Genomic DNA, 19,308 nt, shown 5'->3' with positions numbered 1-19,308 from the left:
AGCACTCAATGGCTCGAACAGTACACCAGAAAGCAAATTAGAAGTGAAGATGAGATGACAGCTATTTAAAATTGGAGCGGTAGTCCATAGATAGGAGGACGAAAGCAGTGTTAATTGATTGGATTGTGGATGATAGTACCTAAGTGTCAACAGGAGGAACAATAGAATTGAATCGAATCGTACTCATGTCTCGATGGGTAGTTGCAGCAACAATCGCTTTGGAACATACAATAGTAATCCAAGAAACAATAGCAATTTCCATCTATTCATATCAACACGCAATTGTAACACAGATAGCAAAACACACATAATCTCATGCAGCAAAATTACATCAGTTTATCGGCAGCATTTAATGTGCCGCTTGGGTTTCTTTATAAGCCCATATAGTGGGTTAGGCGACACGAACCTTGGATAAAAAGTTGGTCTGCGCAGGATCTGTGAGTATTTCAACCGGTGTGGTCACAGTAGGGGACCACGCGGCAGCACACAGAGAGATTTCGGAAGATTGGCCGGGCAGAGCCATTATCAAGACACGTTGGTGGATGGGACTCTCAGCGTCAGGCTTTGCGACTTCGAGCTTTGCCATTTCGATGTGATTCTTGGCTAACAGATTAGAGCCATTGAACCAAGCTGTGACACACAAGAAGGCAACCAACCCGAATTCAACTAAAAGCAATCTCATTCCTGTCAGGAGTCGCTTCCAATGAGGGCAAAAATACCGAGAGTGTCCGTAACCATTTCTGGCTGTTTTGTCATGGCAACTGACTAGGTCTTGAGTGGGGAAGGGAGATCAGAGATGGATTCTGAAGAGCTAGAAGTCGAGCTTTTTTTTACTGTCCACATATAGCTTTTCTGGATGGGCCAAGACGACATTTTTGTCAACGGAATCTCGATCTGTCTCTTACACAAAATATGCAATCTTTACCACCTCCACACACATCTAAAAAGACATTTGAAATAGACGACCATTGGGAACTACATTGCAGGGCTACCACAAGCGACTGGCTATCCAAATGATGTTGCTTTCGATTTCTCTAGCTTTCCACCAACAAGCCTCTACCCATAGGTCAAAAAAATGAACTTACACCCCTAAGACTGAGAATTTGGAATTGAATTCTGTCAAAGGTTGGAACTGATAGCCTCAATGCGGCGCCTTTTTGTTTGTTTAGTCCTGATGCAGAGTTCTAGGATAATCTTGCCTTACTCACTCGGCCACACTTGCTTTCTTTTTTGCCCCCACTACGCACAGTTGTACGACAATATTCACCATGTAGTAGGATTGGCGCCCGTTTATTACCAGCCGTGAGGAGAAGTGTGAAAAGTTTTTCTTCTTGTTTTTCTTCAGCCACCTACCACTGGTTCACATTCCTCAAGGTCCACAATCCAATTCAATTTAGTGGGGCCCCTGCAACATACCTCCAAAGACATGGAAAAAGACAAATAAAAAGAACGTTCATGTTTTCGTTTCAGAAGAATAGGCCCCGGGGATTTGGAATGACTTGCGTTCTCAAGGACAAGGGCCACACGAGTGGCCGTGTATTCATGTTGAAGTGATGGCGAAATAACAAAAATTTTATGCCTTAATACCTTGGAACCTCAGGTCAACTCCTATCCCAAACGGTCTTAGCCCCCGTTTCGGTGGAGGCACTGTCGACTTTTAAGGTTGATCTGTCCACGGCCCGACCACGTGCAGGAGTAGCACAAGGTTATATTGCTAATCGAGAGTTTCAAAAATATAGGGCATTGGTTCAAATTAATTGATGACCCCATCGAAACAGGGGCACATAGTATTAACACAGTCCAGAAAGACAACTGAAGAGAAGAAAAGCAGTAGAAAACAAAATCAAGTAGCGCCTGTGATGCAATCAGTGGCCATGTGTGTGAGGGTAAATCACTCAGTTGGAGCCACAGCCAATATTCTCAAATGCGCCAGGGTATCCATCCATGCACCGGAAATGCAATTATAAAAAAAAGGGAAGATGGCGACGCCGCAGTGGCACGCTCCATCCCGTGAAAGTAAAAGTATCCAATCCAAAAAGTTACTTTTGACAGACATCGGAAAAAAAAATGCCACTCTAGGCCCGGAAATCGTACATGCGAACTTGGTAGTCATCACCACCAGTGATGAAACGGCTGTCGCTCAGGCCAATGCAGTTGACAGCTGCACTGTGACCTTCATAGGTATCCTGGCCGGTAGGAATCCGAGGATCCCAGATCTTGACCATGCGATCCATGCCACCAGAGGCAATCCGTAGAGTATCAGCGGAAAGAGCCCAAATACCTTCCAGATGTCCGAAGAAGGTACGAAGGCATCTTCCGGTGCTGGTTTCCCACAATCGGATGGTTGTGTCAACACCGCTGGTGAGGATATAGCGCGGCGGTTCGATGCGGCCTTGGTCCTCGTCAAAGGAGGAGCCGAACGGTGAATTCGGGCAAGATAGAGACTTGGCCTCGAGAAGAGGGGAAAGCGTGCTCAAGATGTTGTCGCCGTTTTGAGAAGATGTGCTGACATGGTCGTTCTCGCAGTCGGCGAGGTGATTCTCCAGTTCAATCTCTCGGGGCAAAGCAATGACTTGCTGAACGGCACCAATATGGTTATGGAAAACTCGGATGCAAGACTTGGTGTCCAGATCCCAAAGGCGTGCGGCACCATCGTCGCAAGCGGTCAAAACTGTGCGCGAAGCTGAATCGATCTTGACGGCGTTGACACCCTGTGGGTGGGGAAGAACGAAAGTAGACTTGTCCTTGAAATTCCAAATTTTGACAGTGCGATCGACAGATGCGGATGCAAGAAGAGTAGAATCAAAGTGGAGGGCAATGACCGCTTCGGCGTGGCCATTGTACTTGGAGATACATTCACCTGTGCGCCAGTTCCAGATTCTGATGCTGCGATCCAGGCTACCAGTGATCAATTTGGTGTCATCGAACTGGAGGCACCGCACGCCAGCAACGTGGCCTTTGAGGGTTCTCAATTCTTCGCCAGTGTCTGTGTCCCAGATCTTAACTGTAGCATCATAGGATCCAGTCATCAAGATGTTGTCCTCGAACTGCAGACACATGACACTGTCCCGGTGGCCCTTGAAGACTTTGACTGAGCAGCGCTTGTGCTTCCAATTCATACCGACAACAAATCGATCCCGATAAACCTCCTTCCACGGACGGTAACGGGTTTTGAAGTAGCTCTCGTCCTCTTCGTGGGCCTGGTGAAGCGAAGCACAGTGGCGCTTTGCAAGAGCGGAGACATCATCATCGGATTCCATCTTGCGTTTGCCACTGGCTGCAAGTTCGACTATGGAACAAGATTCGATCATTGCAGCTTCAGTAGACCCAACGGCAGGCTCGTTGTTACCCCAGTTAGTGGCACGCAACTCAATCTCACGCTTGGCTTCGCGCAGACGCTTGCGGTCCAGAAGAGGAAGACCCCAGCCACACTTGTTACACTTTCGGCGGATATGCTGCTCGCACATTCGGTGCCACACCACATCATCGTCGGCGAGGGCTCTCCAGCGGGAAGAAACTTGTGCTGCTCGGCACAACGAAGCTGTATCGAGGTAACGGAGGATTTTGAAGGACAGTTCTGGAGGGAGAGCACCGAGGAAGTCGATTCGGATAAGTTCACGGACACTGGCGGAAATGTAGGATAGCTGGGGGAAGCAGGATTGCGCTAAAATTCCCTGGAGCATGAGAGTTCGCTGCTTCGCTGGAGCAGCGGAGTACAAAGACCACACATGGGCAATACCTTGCTGGTCACTTTGAGGAAGTAAATTCAGTTCGGACTGCAGCTGGGTCATCGACTGTTCATCGGCTTGGCGTCTGCCACATTTTGAGTCCGGTTGATGACGATAGCAGTAGCTGGCATTGACGAAATTTTGCTCGGACGGAGTTGGAACTTGCGAGCGGAAAGGCGCATATTGTCGCGGCTGATATTTTGCGAGGAACGGAGCCACATTCTGCCTCGCTAGTTCCTCCAGGGTTTGGGTGGTCTTGTCGGTGTCTTTGCGCTGCAGAGAGCGGTTAAAGTCGGCGTTCGCACTCACCCCCGAATTTGCGAAAACCAGACTCTGGTGTGTGGACGAATGTGCTTGTGCATCGGCCATGGTGACTGATCCCGTGTCGCGCGGTATGAGGGGAGGGGACAGCCGCTCAGACGAGTAAGTCGCGTGTGATGTACCGAGATAAGAATAAATTTGTTTTACAGATATCCTTGTTCTCTTGTTGAATTGTTTGTAGCGAAGAGCTCGAAGGAAATATAGCAAGCAACGTTGCGATGGGCGCCCTTGAAAATTTCCCGGAATCCGAGAGAGGGGAGAGTCAAGGGCTAGTCATCGATTGCGACATGAGGACCCTGAGAGAAAGATTGAAGTAACAGCGTTGTTGGACTGTCAAATGAAAAACAACTGGAATGTTAAAAACAAAAGTTAAAGGTAAAAGGGGGATCGACAGAGGTGTTTAAATCAGAAAATTCTTCAGAATCTGGGAAAATTGCACAATTTGGATCTTTCTACGCAATCGCCATCGCTGAGTCCGGGGAATTGCGTGATAGCAGCAGAGCGGCGAATTCGTGATCAGGGCGGTGAGGCATCACGTGACAATGATCCGCATGGCGCCATGTCCGCGCCATCGCACCTCAATTGATCATTCCCTTCGCATCCGACAGGCTGATTCGCCTTCACTGGCTTTGACTGGGGTGGAACGGGGCATTTAATCTTCTGTCTTATTTTTGAGGCTAGTCCCGCAGCTATATCATACCGCCAACTCATCCTTTGTGAGACCCACTGCCCCCAGCTTTGTTGGTTACTACCATACACCCGTGGATCCTACTGCGGTCTATCTAAACATTCTATGAATGGTTTGCCGTGTCTAATATTTTCGCTGTACCCAGTTAATCAGGTCTTGGCCGAGAACCACTCGAGAACTACTGGTAAGAGGCTATTATTCACCCCCTTTGTTTGCAAGTTATCTCTGCGCTGGAGCTCATGCTTCATCTTTGGTCTATGCTGTACCGCGTAGCACGGCCCCGACCCAGTGTACCGGGCTTCTGAGGTCCTCATGATACCCAGCTCCCAGTTCAATGGGCCACAAAGTAGCCCTTTCTTCCTCTGGCTGTGTTTAAGTTGACAACAGTCTGATTTGCTAAATATAGGCTTATACTCAAGTGTCCCTGAATTTTGGTGGAAGTCAAAAGTGGTGCAATTGGCACCTTTCCCTCGTAGCTGTGTCAATTTCACCCTCGCCCCTGAGAGGTCTATCAATTTGCTCAACCCTGGTCCTCGGGCCTCGTCATATCTCAGTCTGAATGCACCATTGACAGAGTCAATTGTTTCTCACAAATTCTCACAATGGCGTCATCACAGTCCTCTTCATCATATATTCGTCCACGGGCTGGGCTAAACGAGGGGGATCAGCAGTCCCTGCCTCAGGTTGACACTCTGATCTCGTATCTGCTGGGCGCCAAACGTTCGCTCTCCTCCATTACCCATGTCTGGCGAGCCAATGAGATAGTCACTGCATCACACTCAACACTAGAGAAGAGTGTTGTCTTGTGCTCTCGAACAGGCTTCCTACGCCGAGGCCTAAATGGGCAACTTCGGCTTTTATACGATGTGCGTACCGAGGTCGAACAGATATCATACCGAGGTCGTGATGAGTTTTCAGCGGCACTAAAAAATCTAGATGCGGCTGATGCCCAGCTCAGAAACACGTTAGATCTGCTTCGCGGGACTATCGTTCACTCGTCATTCAGACCGGGCGATGAAGAGCAGAAGTCTTTGCATGATTTTGTTGATGAGCGGGGTGTTGAAGAGCTACACGCCTCCTTGAAAGCATCTATCGACCGCACCAACACAGCGCGCGCCGAATTGGACATGTCTAATCGTGAATTTGATGACGAACTTCAAGCCACCAGACAGTCACTTCATCACTACCACACAGCCACGAAGGTGGCGTCATCCCGATTATCTATCACATCTTCCTCGTCGTCTGCGTCCGATTCCGGCCTTCTTGCTTTGACGTCGATGCCAGGCCAGATCCAATCGCTGGAGGCCCATGCTCAGGAAATGGCCATTCTCCTGGAAGCTTTAGTCAGGCATTTTGATCTCTGTGTCACCGCTGTGAAGCATACAGATGGTGGAGGAGCAGTTGCGCGATCCATCACGGGAGATATGCCGACTGGTGTTGACGGCAGTACCGACGGAATGCCGAACATCGGGGCGGAAATCAACGCTAACTTGAATGCACCCCTTGACCCAATAACTGACGCTGAGTATCAGGAAATGGTGGCTGTCTTGATTAAAGACGCCCCTGAGGCGGATGATGTTGTCATGGAGATCCAAGATCGCATCAATGAAATGGAATCCATATTTGAACAAGTCCAAGCTCAGCAAGATGCCCTGCGGTCCATCTCCAAGGCAACGATTGAGGTTCACAGCCACCTATCCTCTCTCGCCTCCTCTCGCTTGCCTCGTTACATTTCTCAGGCACACAATTTCACGCGCGTGTGGCATGAAGAACATGACCGCATTAACTCTGGCCTCGCCGAACTCTCTGACCTGCACTCCCTGTACGATGGGTTCCTCAATGCTTATGACAGCCTAATGGTGGAAGTAGCACGTCGGCGTGATGTTCGCCAACGTGTGGAGAAGGTGCTCCGAGATGCCCGGCACAAACTAGACCAGCTCCACGATGAAGATGCCGCTGCTCGTGACACTTTCCGTGTTGAACATGGTGACTTTCTTCCCTCTGATATATGGCCTGGCGTTGGCTTAGCACCAATGCAAGTGCAGTTCTTGCGCCTCTCGGGTGGCCACCTGGATCATGATCCTGTGGCGCAGGTCGAGGAATCTAGTGTACATGAGTACACAGGAGGTGCCAAGGTGGGAGTGTCGGATAGAAGTGCCGAAGGAGAACAAATCCCTGACCTGCCGAGAGACCTCATTGTGGAAGCTTATGCAAGGGTCAAAGCACGAAACAACGTCGTGTCCAAATGCACACCGCTTGATATCCCCTGATTTGTCCCACGCTGGCAGCTTTTAACTTTCATCCAGTGCAAATTTCTGCCTCGTTGGAATCCTCGGCCTAGCTCCGAATTTCCCACTAAATTTTTAAAGCCAAGATGGAAATCGGATTTTTGGTGCCTCAACGGCGCTTCTAATGACTACATCGTGATCATGGATGGTATAATTGAAACTTAAATGACGAAAGACACAATAGGTCTGACCTTCCATCATGCTCCTCATTTATGTTTCCTGCTCGATGTTCATTTTCTAGATGCATACTCTTGCGCTTTTCGCGGGATGTGAGCACTATTTGGTGACACTTGTTGGGAATTTTATGGCGAGAGGACGGATTGGGGTGACGTCCAAAGAGAGCTCTGATAAGTTGTTACCTCGATTCTTTTTTTGGGGGGGGTCAGTTCTGAACAGTCCACATGTATATATACTCCCTGGTTATGGAGACAAAAGTCCATTTCACGACAAGGGCCTTCTTCCCGCTATTTATTCATGGAAATGTGAAGGAGATGAATGTCAAAAAAAGAGAAAGAGAAACCTGTGCACATAAAGCGTCTGCATCGTTCTACAGTCGCCTTTTACATTTCAAGCCGTTTTCACTGCCTGTACTATACCAACAAGGGAAAAGATCTATACCAAAAACCACCAAAAAGATACAACTAGGCCACATGTGCGGCTGAGGACATTTTCTTGCGCACTCTAAACGCTTAGGGTCAGTCTTAAGGAGCTTGCGTGAAATTTCCATTTGTTTCCCCCCATTTTTATGAAGTATAGACCAAGGTATCAATGCCCAATGCTCCATCCATATATGCATTTCATCATCAAATCATGCCAAGCGGTAGATTGACACAGAGTGCAAACATTCGCAACTCGTGCACATGCAAAGAAAGATAAGGTCAGAAAGCTACGAGAGCCTATTTCTTCTTTCTCGAAGATCCAGAAACAAGCTTCTTCTTCATGTGCTTCGGCATCTTGTTCGCCCGCTGCTCACGCTTCTCCTCCTTCACCTTTGCCTTGTGGTCGCGCTTGGAGTCTTTGTCTTCAAAACGCTTGCCTCGTGGCGGCTTCGGCGCGAACGGGTCTACTTCTTCCTCGTCTGAGTCGGACCCTGAGACAGAGACACCGCCGCTTGCATCAGACTCTGCATCTTCCTCAACGGCATCAGTGGCAGTGGCCTTCTTTTTGCCGCCGGCCAAGAGGTCACCGTAAATCAGGTCAGAGCCTTGACCATCGCGAATGCGTTCGGCATCACGCTCGATATCATACACCTGCTCTAGGGTCTGGGGAATATATTGTTGACGGAAGACAGCGGTGTCGACGTCCTCAGCCTCCTGCTGCTCATCGTCACCCTCCTCACGGGCAACGAGAAGCTTTTCGATGGCACTTGTCATCTCCTCATTGCCAGCGGTCCCATCAAGGGGTCCTTCTGGGGAGATGATGAACTGGAACAGAGTCCGCTCGGGAAGGGTGAGAATTTTCTTTCGGCGGAAGAAGTCGCTGACGTTCTTGATATCCATGCGCAGGAATTCCAGACTGCGCGGGTGGTCATGCTCAACACTTTGACTGACATCGATGATGTACAGGCGTTCCTTATGATACAGGATGTTGTACTCGCTCAGATCAGCGTGCACCAGACGACAGGTCTGGTACATAACACGCATATAGCCCAACAATTCGATATACAGTGCGCGCCAGCGAGTCTCGGGTTCAGGGATACTGAATTCCACATCCTTGAGGCGTGGTGCGCCCAGACCCTTTGAGCTACCAATGAATCCCATAACAAGTACATGCAGACGAAGGTAGATAGGTTCGGGGCAGGGGATACTGGCGGCATAGATTCTTCGCAGGTTTCGCATCTCCTTCTCGGCCCAAAGTTTGACCATGGCCCGGTTGTTGCTCTTGTTGTATCCTTGACGGAACCGGAACTCTCCAGTCACGTACTTATCACGATCCTTGAATACCAAGATACTTGTCTTGTAGACCTTGATCGCACGGTGTAGTGGAGCAGCATCCTCGTCTTCCTGCGAGATGGACATGGCATGGTAGACATTCGCTTCCTTTCCGGTCGATAAACATCCATGGATTTCTGAGACGAGGCCTCGGTTGATCATCTGCAGCAGAAGCATGCGCGTACGGGGATCCAATACTTGTTCTGATGTGGCTCGGTCTGCCTTATCTCCACCCTTGTCGGTGCGCCCCGAAATGCCGGCCTGTTGGTCATCCAGCTTGATCTTTGCGGCATGACGAGTGAGCGACTTGACCTGGTCATCGACAAATGCAGAGGTGTTTACGGTAGGCTTCTGGGTGTTCGTCTTGGGGTATGTCCATCTCGGCACATTGGAGTCGCCGGCGAGGTCATTGATTCTGCGTTGGCGGTTGTATGCTTTGGTAAGATCGGAGTTATCAGAAGACAAAAGATCTTCACGATCCAATTCCTCGTCGAAAATGTCGTCGTAGAACTCATCTTCTTCGTACTCTCCCTCTTCATCGAGCAGATCTTGCCCCGCCTCGGCGGAGTCTGCAATATCAGGGTTCACGTAGCCTTCATTTGGCACATATGTATGCGACGGCGCGAGGCCATCGGCAATGCCAGCTGCCTGGGCAGGATTCTCATTTGAAGCCATTCTGGATCTTCAAAGTTGAGAATGTAGAGATTTCAATCATGTCCCGTCGGGTCCCCAAGGTTTTTTTTTTTCTGTGGCTCAGATTAGGATCACCGCCCGGCAGAACCCCGCGCTCCATGAGACGCGCTAATTTCGTTCCTCGCGTAGTTAATGACCAAGATTTTAAAACGCAATCACGATACCTCTCGGCATTTTTCTGTTCATTGCCAAAGAGATCTGCTGGCTGAGATCCTTGTGGAACATTCTACCCCTAACTTTTACTCTTGCGCCAGGCGCGTTAGGCCGAGGGTGTTCCGATTGATCCTCGCGTCGCGCGTTTCTTCTCAAGATGTATGTGAAGCAGATCATTATCCAAGGCTTCAAGAGGTAAATGTCACCCCGTACCCAATTTCTATGACCATATAGGACCATCTATTGACTCTGCGCAAAATCTAGCTACAAAGATCAAACGGTCATCGAGCCATTCTCCCCCAAACACAACGTCATTGTCGGCCGCAATGGTTCCGGGAAGAGTAACTTCTTCGCGGCTATTCGCTTCGTCCTCAGCGATGCCTACACTCATCTCGGTAGGGAGGAGCGCCAAGCTCTTTTGCACGTACGTATCTAAGTATCACTCAAATCGACATTGCCTGACCCCAAGCAGGAAGGTTCTGGTTCAGCTGTGATGTCCGCCTATGTCGAAATTATCTTCGACAACTCCGACGATCGATTCCCTACCGGCAAGCCTGAGGTCGTCCTGCGTCGTACTATTGGTATTAAGAAGGACGAATATACCCTCGACCGCAAGAATGCCACCAAGAACGATGTTATGAACCTGCTTGAGTCGGCTGGTTTCTCTCGCTCCAACCCTTACTACATTGTTCCCCAAGGCCGAGTGACTGCCTTGACCAACATGAAAGACTCCGAGCGCCTGGTTCTACTTAAGGAAGTTGCTGGCACTCAGGTCTACGAAGCTCGTCGTTCGGAGTCTTTGAAAATTATGAATGAGACCAACAACAAGCGCGCCAAGATTGATGAACTTCTTGACTATATTAATGAACGTCTTGCCGAACTCGAAGAAGAAAAGGATGAGCTTCGGAGCTACCAGGAGAAAGACAAGGAGCGCCGCTGTCTAGAGTACACCATTTACTCCCTTGAACAACAGGAGATTGGTAAGGTTCTGAATGAGATCGAAGAGCGACGACAGAACGGCGTTGAGGATGCCGACAACAATCGCGATCAATTCGTTGAAGGCGAGAAGGCTATGGCTCAGATCGATGCTGAGATTGCGGAGTGCCGGCAACAGATTGAGTTCTTGAAGGTTGACAAGGCTCAATTGGAGGACGAACGTCGTGAAGCATCTAAGACTCTGGCCCAAAATGAATTGCAGGCCAAGTCTCTTTCTGACAACCAGGCTGCCGCACAAGCACTGAAATCTCGCTACGACTCCGACCTTAGCTCTGTTCAGACCGCTATCAGTGAGCGTGAAGCCGAACATCGGGAAATTCTCCCTCGGTTTAATGCCTTGAAGAATCAGGAAGACACAATCAAATCACAGTTGACGGATGCCGAGACATCCCGTCAACGTTTGTATGCGAAGCAGGGTCGAAACTCGCGATTCAAGAACAAATCTGAGCGTGACAAGTGGCTGAACATGGAAGTCCGCGAGAGCCATAATTCTATCAACACTGTCCAGGGTGTGATCTCTCAGACACAAGAAGATATCCAAGACCTAGAAGGGGAGATTGCCGCTTTGGAGCCGGAAACTGAACGCTTGCGCCAGCAAATCGATGGACGCGGCGACACAATGCACAATGTAGATCAACAAGTCCAAGATGCTAAGGATGAAAGAGACCGTCTCATGGATCAAAGAAAGTATGTTCCCTTAAATCATTGATTGGCTAGAACCGGATATTAATGTTTGTGCAGGGAACTATGGAGAGAAGAAGCAAAGCTTGACTCTGTGCTTTCGAATGCTTCTCAGGAGGTAGACCGTGCTGAGCGCAATCTTTCGCAAATGATGGATAACAACACCAGTCGCGGAACTGCTGCAGTGCGCCGAATCAAACACCAGCATAACCTCGAAGGGGTCTACGGGACTCTTGCTGAGCTTTTCGATGTCAATGATAGATATCGTACCGCCGTCGAAGTCACTGCCGGCCAGAGTTTATTCCACTACGTTGTTGACACAGATGAAACTGCTACAGCCGTTCTTGAGATTCTACAAAAGGAAAAGGCTGGTCGTGTGACGTTTATGCCTCTGAACAGACTTCGCCCGAGGCCGATGAACATGCCTCGTGCTAGTGACACAATACCTATGATCGACAAGTTGCAGTACGACCCGGCATATGACAGAGCCTTCCAACATGTGTTCGGCAAGACTATTATTTGTCCCAATTTGCAGGTTGCTTCACAGTACGCACGAAGTCATGGTGTCAATGCTATCACTCCAGAGGGTGATAGATCAGACAAGCGTGGTGCCTTGACCGGTGGATATCACGACTCCCGTCAGTCGCGACTGGATGCCGTCAAGAGTCTAGCAAAGTGGCGAGATGAGTATGAGACCAAAAGAAATCGTGGTACCGAAATCCGGAAGGAGTTAGAGAAACTCGACCAGATGATCACCAAGGCTGTTGGTGAATTGCAAAAGCTTGAGCAACAGAGACATCAGGTCCAGAATAGCAACGGACCTTTACGACATGAGTTGAGAGCCAAGCGCGATCTCCTTCAAAACAAGAACGATACTCTTGATGCTAAGCGACGTGCTCTTCGTAATGTCGAGTCTAACCTTGCGGCACTGAATGACCAAGTCAACGCATTCCAGACCGAACTATCTTCGCCTTTCCAAAAAGCTCTCACCAGCGAAGAGGAAGCTCGACTAGAGACTTTAAGCAGCACAGTGCAAGATCTGCGCCGTCAATACCAAGAGCTTTCGGGTCAGCGCAGCGAGCTCGAGGCACGCAAGTCGGTCCTGGAAGTTGAGCTTCGCGAGAACCTCAACCCTCGCCTTGACCAACTACTCAACAGGGACATTGACATCGCTGACGAGGAAGTTCAGGGTAATCTGAAAGAGACACAGCGTGAAGTAAAGCGCATTGGCCAAGCATTGGAGAAGCTCAATGCACGAATTCATAAGGTCGACACCTCTATTGAAGAGGGAAACGCTCGCGTGATGGATCTCCAACAGCGCAATGCTGAGACCCGACGGGAAATTGAGGACCTCGCTCGATCTATCGAGAAGCATCAGCGCCGTATGGAGAAGAGCATGCAAAAGAAGGCAGCACTCACTAAGCAGGGTGCCGAATGTGCGGCTAATATCCGGTCCCTCGGTGTTCTTCCGGATGAAGCTTTCACCAAGTACCAAAATACCGACTCCAACACCGTTGTCAAGAAGCTCCACAAGACCAACGAGGCTCTTAAGAAATACTCTCACGTCAACAAGAAGGCATTTGAACAGTATAACAGTTTTACAAAGCAGCGTGAGACTCTTACTGCACGTCGCTCTGAGCTGGATGCGTCCCAAAAATCCATTGATGACCTCATTTCCGTTCTTGATCAACGCAAGGATGAGGCCATTGAACGAACCTTCAAGCAGGTCTCACGCGAGTTCCACAACGTATTCGAAAAGCTTGTTCCCGCCGGGCGTGGTCGTCTTATCATCCAAAGGAAGACCGACCGTGCTACACGACTGGATGACGATGTTGACTCGGATGACGAGGAAGCTCGACAGAGTGTGGAAAACTACGTCGGTGTCGGCATCAGTGTGAGCTTCAATAGCAAGCACGATGACCAACAGCGTATCCAACAGCTGAGTGGTGGGCAAAAGAGTGAGAATTTCCATTCACGTAACCTGTATCTTGTTTTGCAAGTTGCTGACTGACTTGCCATAGGTCTTTGCGCTCTCGCACTCGTTTTCGCCATCCAGGCTTGCGACCCCGCACCATTCTACCTATTCGATGAGATCGATGCCAACCTGGATGCTCAGTACCGGACAGCTGTTGCACAGATGCTCAAATCCATTTCGGATTCGACCAATGGTCAGTTCATTTGCACTACATTCCGGCCTGAAATGCTGCACGTGGCGGAGAAGTGCTATGGTGTGAGCTTCAGGCAAAAGGCCAGTACTATCGATGTTGTCTCACGCGAGGAGGCTCTGAAGTTTGTGGAGGAGCAGAAGACGTGATCGTCGTGTTTCCAAGGTGTGTTCTTTGTATATTGTAATCAACATTTGCTTCGACGGACTAGCTGGCTGGCGTATTCTGATACCGAACTCTTTTTTTACTCTTACTTCTGTTCCAATACTTGTAGCCGTAGTTCCTTGCACACTTCTAAATCAGCTGTGCACGACAGCTGTTAATCGGTCTAAAATGACGTTGTTATGAAGTGCCATCTGCATGGTATATAGATTTGACAGCACGGCTTTTCTTTCCCAACACCTGCGAGGAACATTGAATACATAGGGCTATTGTTCTAACCGAATGAAACCTGGAGTATTCAAAGCCTCACGAATGGTCCACGCACAGACTGGTTTGTAGTCAGAAATCAGAGGTAGAGTGATGTGAAAGAATTGCTTTCTAGACTGGGACTTTTCAGACTCACATGCACTAGATTGTCACGCGTATGTACTTTACAGTGTTTTAAAGATTTAAAAAAAAACCCCTGTAGTTTCACAGTGAAAATGTGCCAAGATTGTAGCGGCTGCTCAAAGTCAACTGTACTGGCTTTCACGCGATCTTGGCCCTTGAAGCATTTGATTTCTGAATGAATGTCGAACATATGAACTAGACAAAGGGTCCATGCATTCAAGGGATGTTCTGGCTCTTATAAAAGTGTAAGAGCGGGGACGGTATCCCAGCGACCTTAGATTAGAACACGGATATTATTAAAGAATATTCGACTCGATGACTACATTATTGTGGCAGCAATGGCATGTGTTGCCTAAGGGCGTGATGCTACCGCTCGTGTCCATTGCGGATTGACGAAAAGCGTTTGAGAGCTTTTTCTGACCATCTTGATCCTTTCTCTGTTGCTTCATGACGGTGTTAAATACTCGGTGAAAGATTTTGGGAGCGAAAAGCTTCCTTTTTGTAAGATGCCGATGCAAATCTTGTCAATCAGGCGAGAAATCTATCAACAATCCCACCAGCAACCTCACTCGTTTATCCATTCAAATAGGATATCCTCAGGAACATCACGAACCAAAATGTGGACATGCTCCAATGCCCTCACACTCTGTAAACCAACCCAATTCTTAAACCACAGCACATGGGAGTCAGGGTCTGAGAAATTTTGAGGATCCTTGGCCAAACGATCGACAAAAGTCTTTCGAACAAACCCGTTGATCATTGCACGAGATTCATCGGTCAGATGGCCCTCACCAGATTGTACAGGGATGGGAGTCCGCAGCCACACAACCAGATGTGAAATTCCGGGAGTGAGGCCATAGGGCCAGTCATTGCGGAGGATCTTGTAGTCCTCGGGATCGGCAAAGGGACGCGGGTTCTTGAAGGTCACCAGGGTTCCACTCTGCTGGTCAACCGCGGATTCAGTGCCGCCAGTATTTACCGGTAAATGCCACTTTAATCGTTGTTGGCAGATATAATTCATGATCGTGCCATACTGGGTTTTGGTCTCTTGTGTCCAGGCCAGGTATCGACGGAGATCGGAAGGCTTCCGCTTCAGAGCACCGAGATCATTTCGCGCTAATACGTGGTATGAGGGAAGACATTTTTAAGGCAACTCGGGAGATAAGGGCACACTGACCGATGATACTTTTCAGGTCTTCCCAGTCGTGGTATATGAATTCCTCATCGGTCATGGCCAGGAGCTTGTAGTCCAATTCCGTTAGATTAAAAGCAGGGACTGCTGGTACTTCGGGCATTTTTTGATGATTTTGAAACATCAACTGAAGGAATCGTAAATAAGCGTCACTAAGCCATTAACCACAGTCAACTAACCCCAATCAACCAAGTTGGACGAGAAGTCCGAGTATAACACACGAAGTCGGGGAAATCGTAACCCCAAAAGGTGGGAAATTCCGTTGGGCGGACTAGCCCCCTCATTTCTTTTAATCTTCGCTCTCTTCCGTTTTTTTTTCTCCTGCTTTTGCAACTGTTTCTTTTTTAACAACAGTATCTGAATTCTATTAGAATGAGGTTAGTTAATTTTCTTCACCTTTTCACTATAACATTGAACAATGGCTGATTCCCCGAAGTCTCGCCACCATCGGCACGGCCCTTGCGCCCTCGGCCCTGCTCATCGCGGGTGTTTACGCCATTAAGCCCGAGTTTGTGACTTATGCAATCGCCGTGGCTGGAATTCTAGCCGGTTACTTGGTTTTCAGCAACAGTGCGTCCATTCTTTTTTCATCCCAATGTTGGTGGAGAACCTGACGAACTGAACTGACCTCATTGATCGCAGAGCCTCGTAAGGTGTTGAACCCCACCGAATTCCAGAACTTCGTCCTCAAGGAAAAGAATGAGATCTCCCACAATGTTGCTATCTACCGTTTTGCCCTCCCCCGTTCCACCGACATTCTCGGCCTCCCCATCGGTCAGCACATCTCTCTCGCCGCCACCATCGCCGGTCAGCCCAAGGAGGTTGTTCGCTCTTATACCCCCATCTCCTCCGACAATGAGGCCGGCTACTTTGATCTGCTCGTCAAGGCTTATCCCCAGGGTAACATCTCCAAGTATCTTACCGAGCTGAAGATCGGCGATAAAATGAAGGTCCGCGGTCCCAAGGGTGCCATGGTCTACACCCCCAACATGTGCCGTCACATCGGTATGATCTCCGGTGGTACTGGTATCACTCCTATGCTGCAGGTCATCAAGGCTATCATCCGTAACCGTCCTCGCAACGGTGGCAACGACACCACCAAGGTTGACCTGATCTTCGCCAACGTCAACCCCGAGGATATCTTGCTCAAGGACCAGCTCGAGGCGCTGGAGAAGGAGGACGATGGATTCCGCGTGTACTACGTTCTTAACAACCCTCCCGAGGGCTGGACCGGCGGTGTCGGCTTTGTCACCCCCGACATGATCAAGGTAAGTGTCCGCGTTGTGCTCGGCTGTGCTACCTCGGTGTTAATTAGACTTTCTTATAGGAGCGTCTGCCCGCCCCCGCTGCCGATGTCAAGATCTTCCTCTGCGGTCCCCCTCCCATGATCAGTGCCATGAAGAAGTCCACTGAGGCTCTTGGATACACCAAGGCGCGCCCCGTCAGCAAGTTAGAGGACCAGGTCTTCTGCTTCTAAGGGATTCGCTGCGAAACAACCAAAAGTTGCTGTTTTCGAACATGGATCTACCCTTTTATATATGTGAATTGTGAATACGGCATAGGATAGGCTCGGCTGTGACGCATGTTTGTCTTGTTGTATACTCCCTGTCTGGTGTGTGGTTGGATGTGTGAATAAATCCTAGTCTACAAGGGATCAAAAGAGGTCCCTCTGAGCTCGAGCGGCGAAATGACCCCTTAGATCTCGGTATGAATGCTACGTTCTGATATGATGTCAAAAAAATTGTTCAATTTGTCAATATGTTGCCCACTCCATGTTCTTCCAATGTGTACATTCGACATCGGTGTGAAAGCTTCACCTGGCTCAACACTCGAGTCACTCTTCCTGAGTTTGAATTGTAGATGTATCCTAAGCGAAACAAACATGTTCAAGCAGTTTCTGTTTTCAATTAACACACCCTGGATGCTGTACACTGACACAGTGCTATGATTGCTCCTGTAGCTATATTAGAAAACGGCTTTTTGGCTATTTACAATGTTTAGGAAGCTTACAAAGCTCTTTAATATTAAACACATATCAGTCACTTTATGAAGTGAAAATAAAGAACTCGGAGGTTGCATATGTATTTATTTTAGCAAGCCAAACCACTAAGAGTCTTGACTAGTATCTGGACTAGAATCTTTAGACCACCACTCCGGATGTAGTATCCGATCACAAATATCATCTTTACAGCATTCCTTACCTTCCTCATAGGGCTTCCGATCAAATAGTAGCTCGCGGTTGATACTTGCATTTCCATTCAGAATCTGGACCTTGTACCATTCCGCCAGTTGAAAAGCATCAGCAACAACTCCGTCCATTGTTCTATGCGATTTAGAGACTGGTATCGAGATACACCATCGATGATGCCTATCCTTGGGGTCACGACCAAGTTCGAACTTCCTCTCCCGAATGCGTTCAATGATATAAAAAATCAACGCTCCGTCAGTGCGAAGGTAAAAATGTTGTCTGGGAGTAAAGGTGATATTGACCCATATGTTTTCAGGGCTCTCATCCACACCTGGGCCGTGGTGGATGCTAATGTAGTATGACATATTGATCAGCTCCCAGAGTCCATTGGCTGATCAAGGGCTCATAGTTTCAAGATGGCGATACCTGTGGATAATTTTGCTTTTTCGGTGGGCTGGATACTGGGAATTGAAGCCCAATACATACGTGGGGCTGGCCGGCTATAAAACAATATCCCCTCATGACACACTGAGTTGGTCCCTTTGGCGAGAACAAAGACAAGGTGTTTCAATCCCATTGTCAAGTCAGTGAGGAGCATGAATGAGGAAACAAAGATTTTGAGTTAATTAAATTCTCATTGTTTTGTTGCAATTAGACTAAGCCCCGTATTCTTCAGCCATTGTGTTCTCCTTTCCGAGGCGGCACTGGAAGCCAGGGCTGGTGACTTTGAGATACAAAAGAAAGAATGGACAGAGGAATAAGCTACAGTTATCCCGATTTGCCTCTCACGTGCATCTTTCTATGCCTCTTGCGTGTTCTTCTCGAGTGTAGGTCGACCGCCTTGGGTGAGTTCATAACCGACGCTACAATGATAAAAGGTTAGCAAAGCCCATAAAATCATTTGGAGGGGATAGACTCACTACTCCCTCTTCAGAGACCTAGTGGTAGTAGAGTTAGCTAAGAACCATTAAACGAGAAATTTCAGATAGACATACACACGAAGCGGATCAACAGTAATACCTGGATAGTCATCGCGATGTTCCTTCTGGGTCAAATTAGCGTGAACTAAATGGGATTTCAGTGTGTTTAGTACTCACCAGATGATACTGGCGCATGTGTCGACGCAACATGGGTGCCGGGTTTCCAGCCTTTGCCGACTTTTCAGTCTTCCACGGGCAGTAAGGGCATCGCTTTGCACAGTCAGGAATGAACTGATGGGGGATGCGTCAGTAATAAGCAGAGGTTCCAAGCACTTGGGAATTTCACAAGAACAGCATGCTCGGCTGGCCAAGTGGTTTCAGAGTGCTCGGGGCAGTCGCAAAGCTTGGAATTGGGACTGATACCATGTTAGCCACTGACACATGTGCGGTACACGTATTTGAGACGTGTTTGATACGTTAGGAGATGTCCTTACGCCCAGAAAGCAGGCTCAATGGGGCGGGTGCTATGCCAACAATCGTCATACGGCCACGAAGACGCATCCGGCAAACCAGTCGTGATGCGAGTCGGGGCAGTCGAGGCCAAATCGGGCTCGGTTTTGATTTCCAACGGAAAACCCACCAGCTGACCAAGCTGGGAAGTTAGACTGGGATCGATATTTGGGTCCATCGAACCCGCCTTGGAATCCATGGGGTTGTATCCCGTATGGATCTGCTAGATCTCTGAAGATGAGCACTTCGTGAGTTGGAGTAGGGATGAAAGACGGCCGATTGCTAAAAGTGGAAATTTATGA

The 19,308-nt window shown here is 48.7% G+C and overlaps 7 protein-coding genes across 7 annotated transcripts; 3 read left to right on the top strand and 4 right to left on the bottom strand.

Moving 5' to 3' along the window:
• Window positions 1–2,075: 2,075 nt before the first annotated feature.
• Pdw03_3615 (putative E3 ubiquitin ligase complex SCF subunit sconB) lies at window positions 2,076–4,097 on the bottom strand (the record flags this gene model as incomplete). Its single annotated transcript, XM_066100542.1, has 2 exons — window positions 2,076–3,664; window positions 3,740–4,097. The coding sequence occupies 2 exons, from the start codon at window positions 4,095–4,097 to the stop codon at window positions 2,076–2,078; spliced, it is 1,947 nt and encodes a 648-aa protein (XP_065955942.1).
• A 494-nt stretch (window positions 4,098–4,591) lies between these two features.
• Pdw03_3614 (Kinase activator (Atg17), putative) lies at window positions 4,592–7,007 on the top strand (the record flags this gene model as incomplete). Its single annotated transcript, XM_066100541.1, has 6 exons — window positions 4,592–4,610; window positions 4,739–4,765; window positions 4,883–4,921; window positions 5,144–5,312; window positions 5,557–5,603; window positions 5,674–7,007. 6 exons carry the CDS (start codon window positions 4,592–4,594, stop codon window positions 7,005–7,007), a joined length of 1,635 nt encoding a protein of 544 aa, XP_065955941.1.
• A 914-nt stretch (window positions 7,008–7,921) lies between these two features.
• On the bottom strand, window positions 7,922–9,631 carry Pdw03_3613 (Serine/threonine-protein kinase RIO1; the record flags this gene model as incomplete). Its single annotated transcript, XM_014676514.1, has 1 exon — window positions 7,922–9,631. One exon carries the CDS (start codon window positions 9,629–9,631, stop codon window positions 7,922–7,924), a length of 1,710 nt encoding a protein of 569 aa, XP_014532000.1.
• Window positions 9,632–9,959: 328 nt separating this feature from the next.
• Pdw03_3612 (Chromosome segregation protein SudA, putative) lies at window positions 9,960–13,793 on the top strand (the record flags this gene model as incomplete). The annotated part of the gene is made up of 5 exons (XM_014676515.1): window positions 9,960–9,997; window positions 10,067–10,226; window positions 10,275–11,485; window positions 11,540–13,437; window positions 13,501–13,793. The coding sequence occupies 5 exons, from the start codon at window positions 9,960–9,962 to the stop codon at window positions 13,791–13,793; spliced, it is 3,600 nt and encodes a 1,199-aa protein (XP_014532001.1).
• Window positions 13,794–14,761: 968 nt separating this feature from the next.
• On the bottom strand, window positions 14,762–15,672 carry Pdw03_3611 (N-acetylglucosamine-induced protein 1; the record flags this gene model as incomplete). Its single annotated transcript, XM_014676516.2, has 3 exons — window positions 14,762–15,312; window positions 15,374–15,515; window positions 15,568–15,672. 3 exons carry the CDS (start codon window positions 15,670–15,672, stop codon window positions 14,762–14,764), a joined length of 798 nt encoding a protein of 265 aa, XP_014532002.2.
• An 88-nt stretch (window positions 15,673–15,760) lies between these two features.
• On the top strand, window positions 15,761–16,865 carry Pdw03_3610 (NADH-cytochrome b5 reductase; the record flags this gene model as incomplete). The annotated part of the gene is made up of 4 exons (XM_014676517.1): window positions 15,761–15,765; window positions 15,825–15,958; window positions 16,031–16,656; window positions 16,716–16,865. The coding sequence occupies 4 exons, from the start codon at window positions 15,761–15,763 to the stop codon at window positions 16,863–16,865; spliced, it is 915 nt and encodes a 304-aa protein (XP_014532003.1).
• A 1,510-nt stretch (window positions 16,866–18,375) lies between these two features.
• On the bottom strand, window positions 18,376–19,205 carry Pdw03_3609 (putative transporter; the record flags this gene model as incomplete). The annotated part of the gene is made up of 6 exons (XM_066100540.1): window positions 18,376–18,439; window positions 18,497–18,514; window positions 18,572–18,621; window positions 18,674–18,787; window positions 18,843–18,912; window positions 18,991–19,205. The coding sequence occupies 6 exons, from the start codon at window positions 19,203–19,205 to the stop codon at window positions 18,376–18,378; spliced, it is 531 nt and encodes a 176-aa protein (XP_065955940.1).
• Between the last annotated feature and the right edge of the window lie 103 nt (window positions 19,206–19,308).

The sequence above is a fragment of the Penicillium digitatum genome, chromosome 1 (genome assembly GCF_016767815.1).
Source record: "Penicillium digitatum chromosome 1, complete sequence".
NCBI lineage: Eukaryota > Fungi > Ascomycota > Eurotiomycetes > Eurotiales > Aspergillaceae > Penicillium > Penicillium digitatum.
The sequence above is the reverse complement of the archived record's forward strand: the minus strand, read 5'-3'. Positions and strand labels throughout refer to the sequence as shown.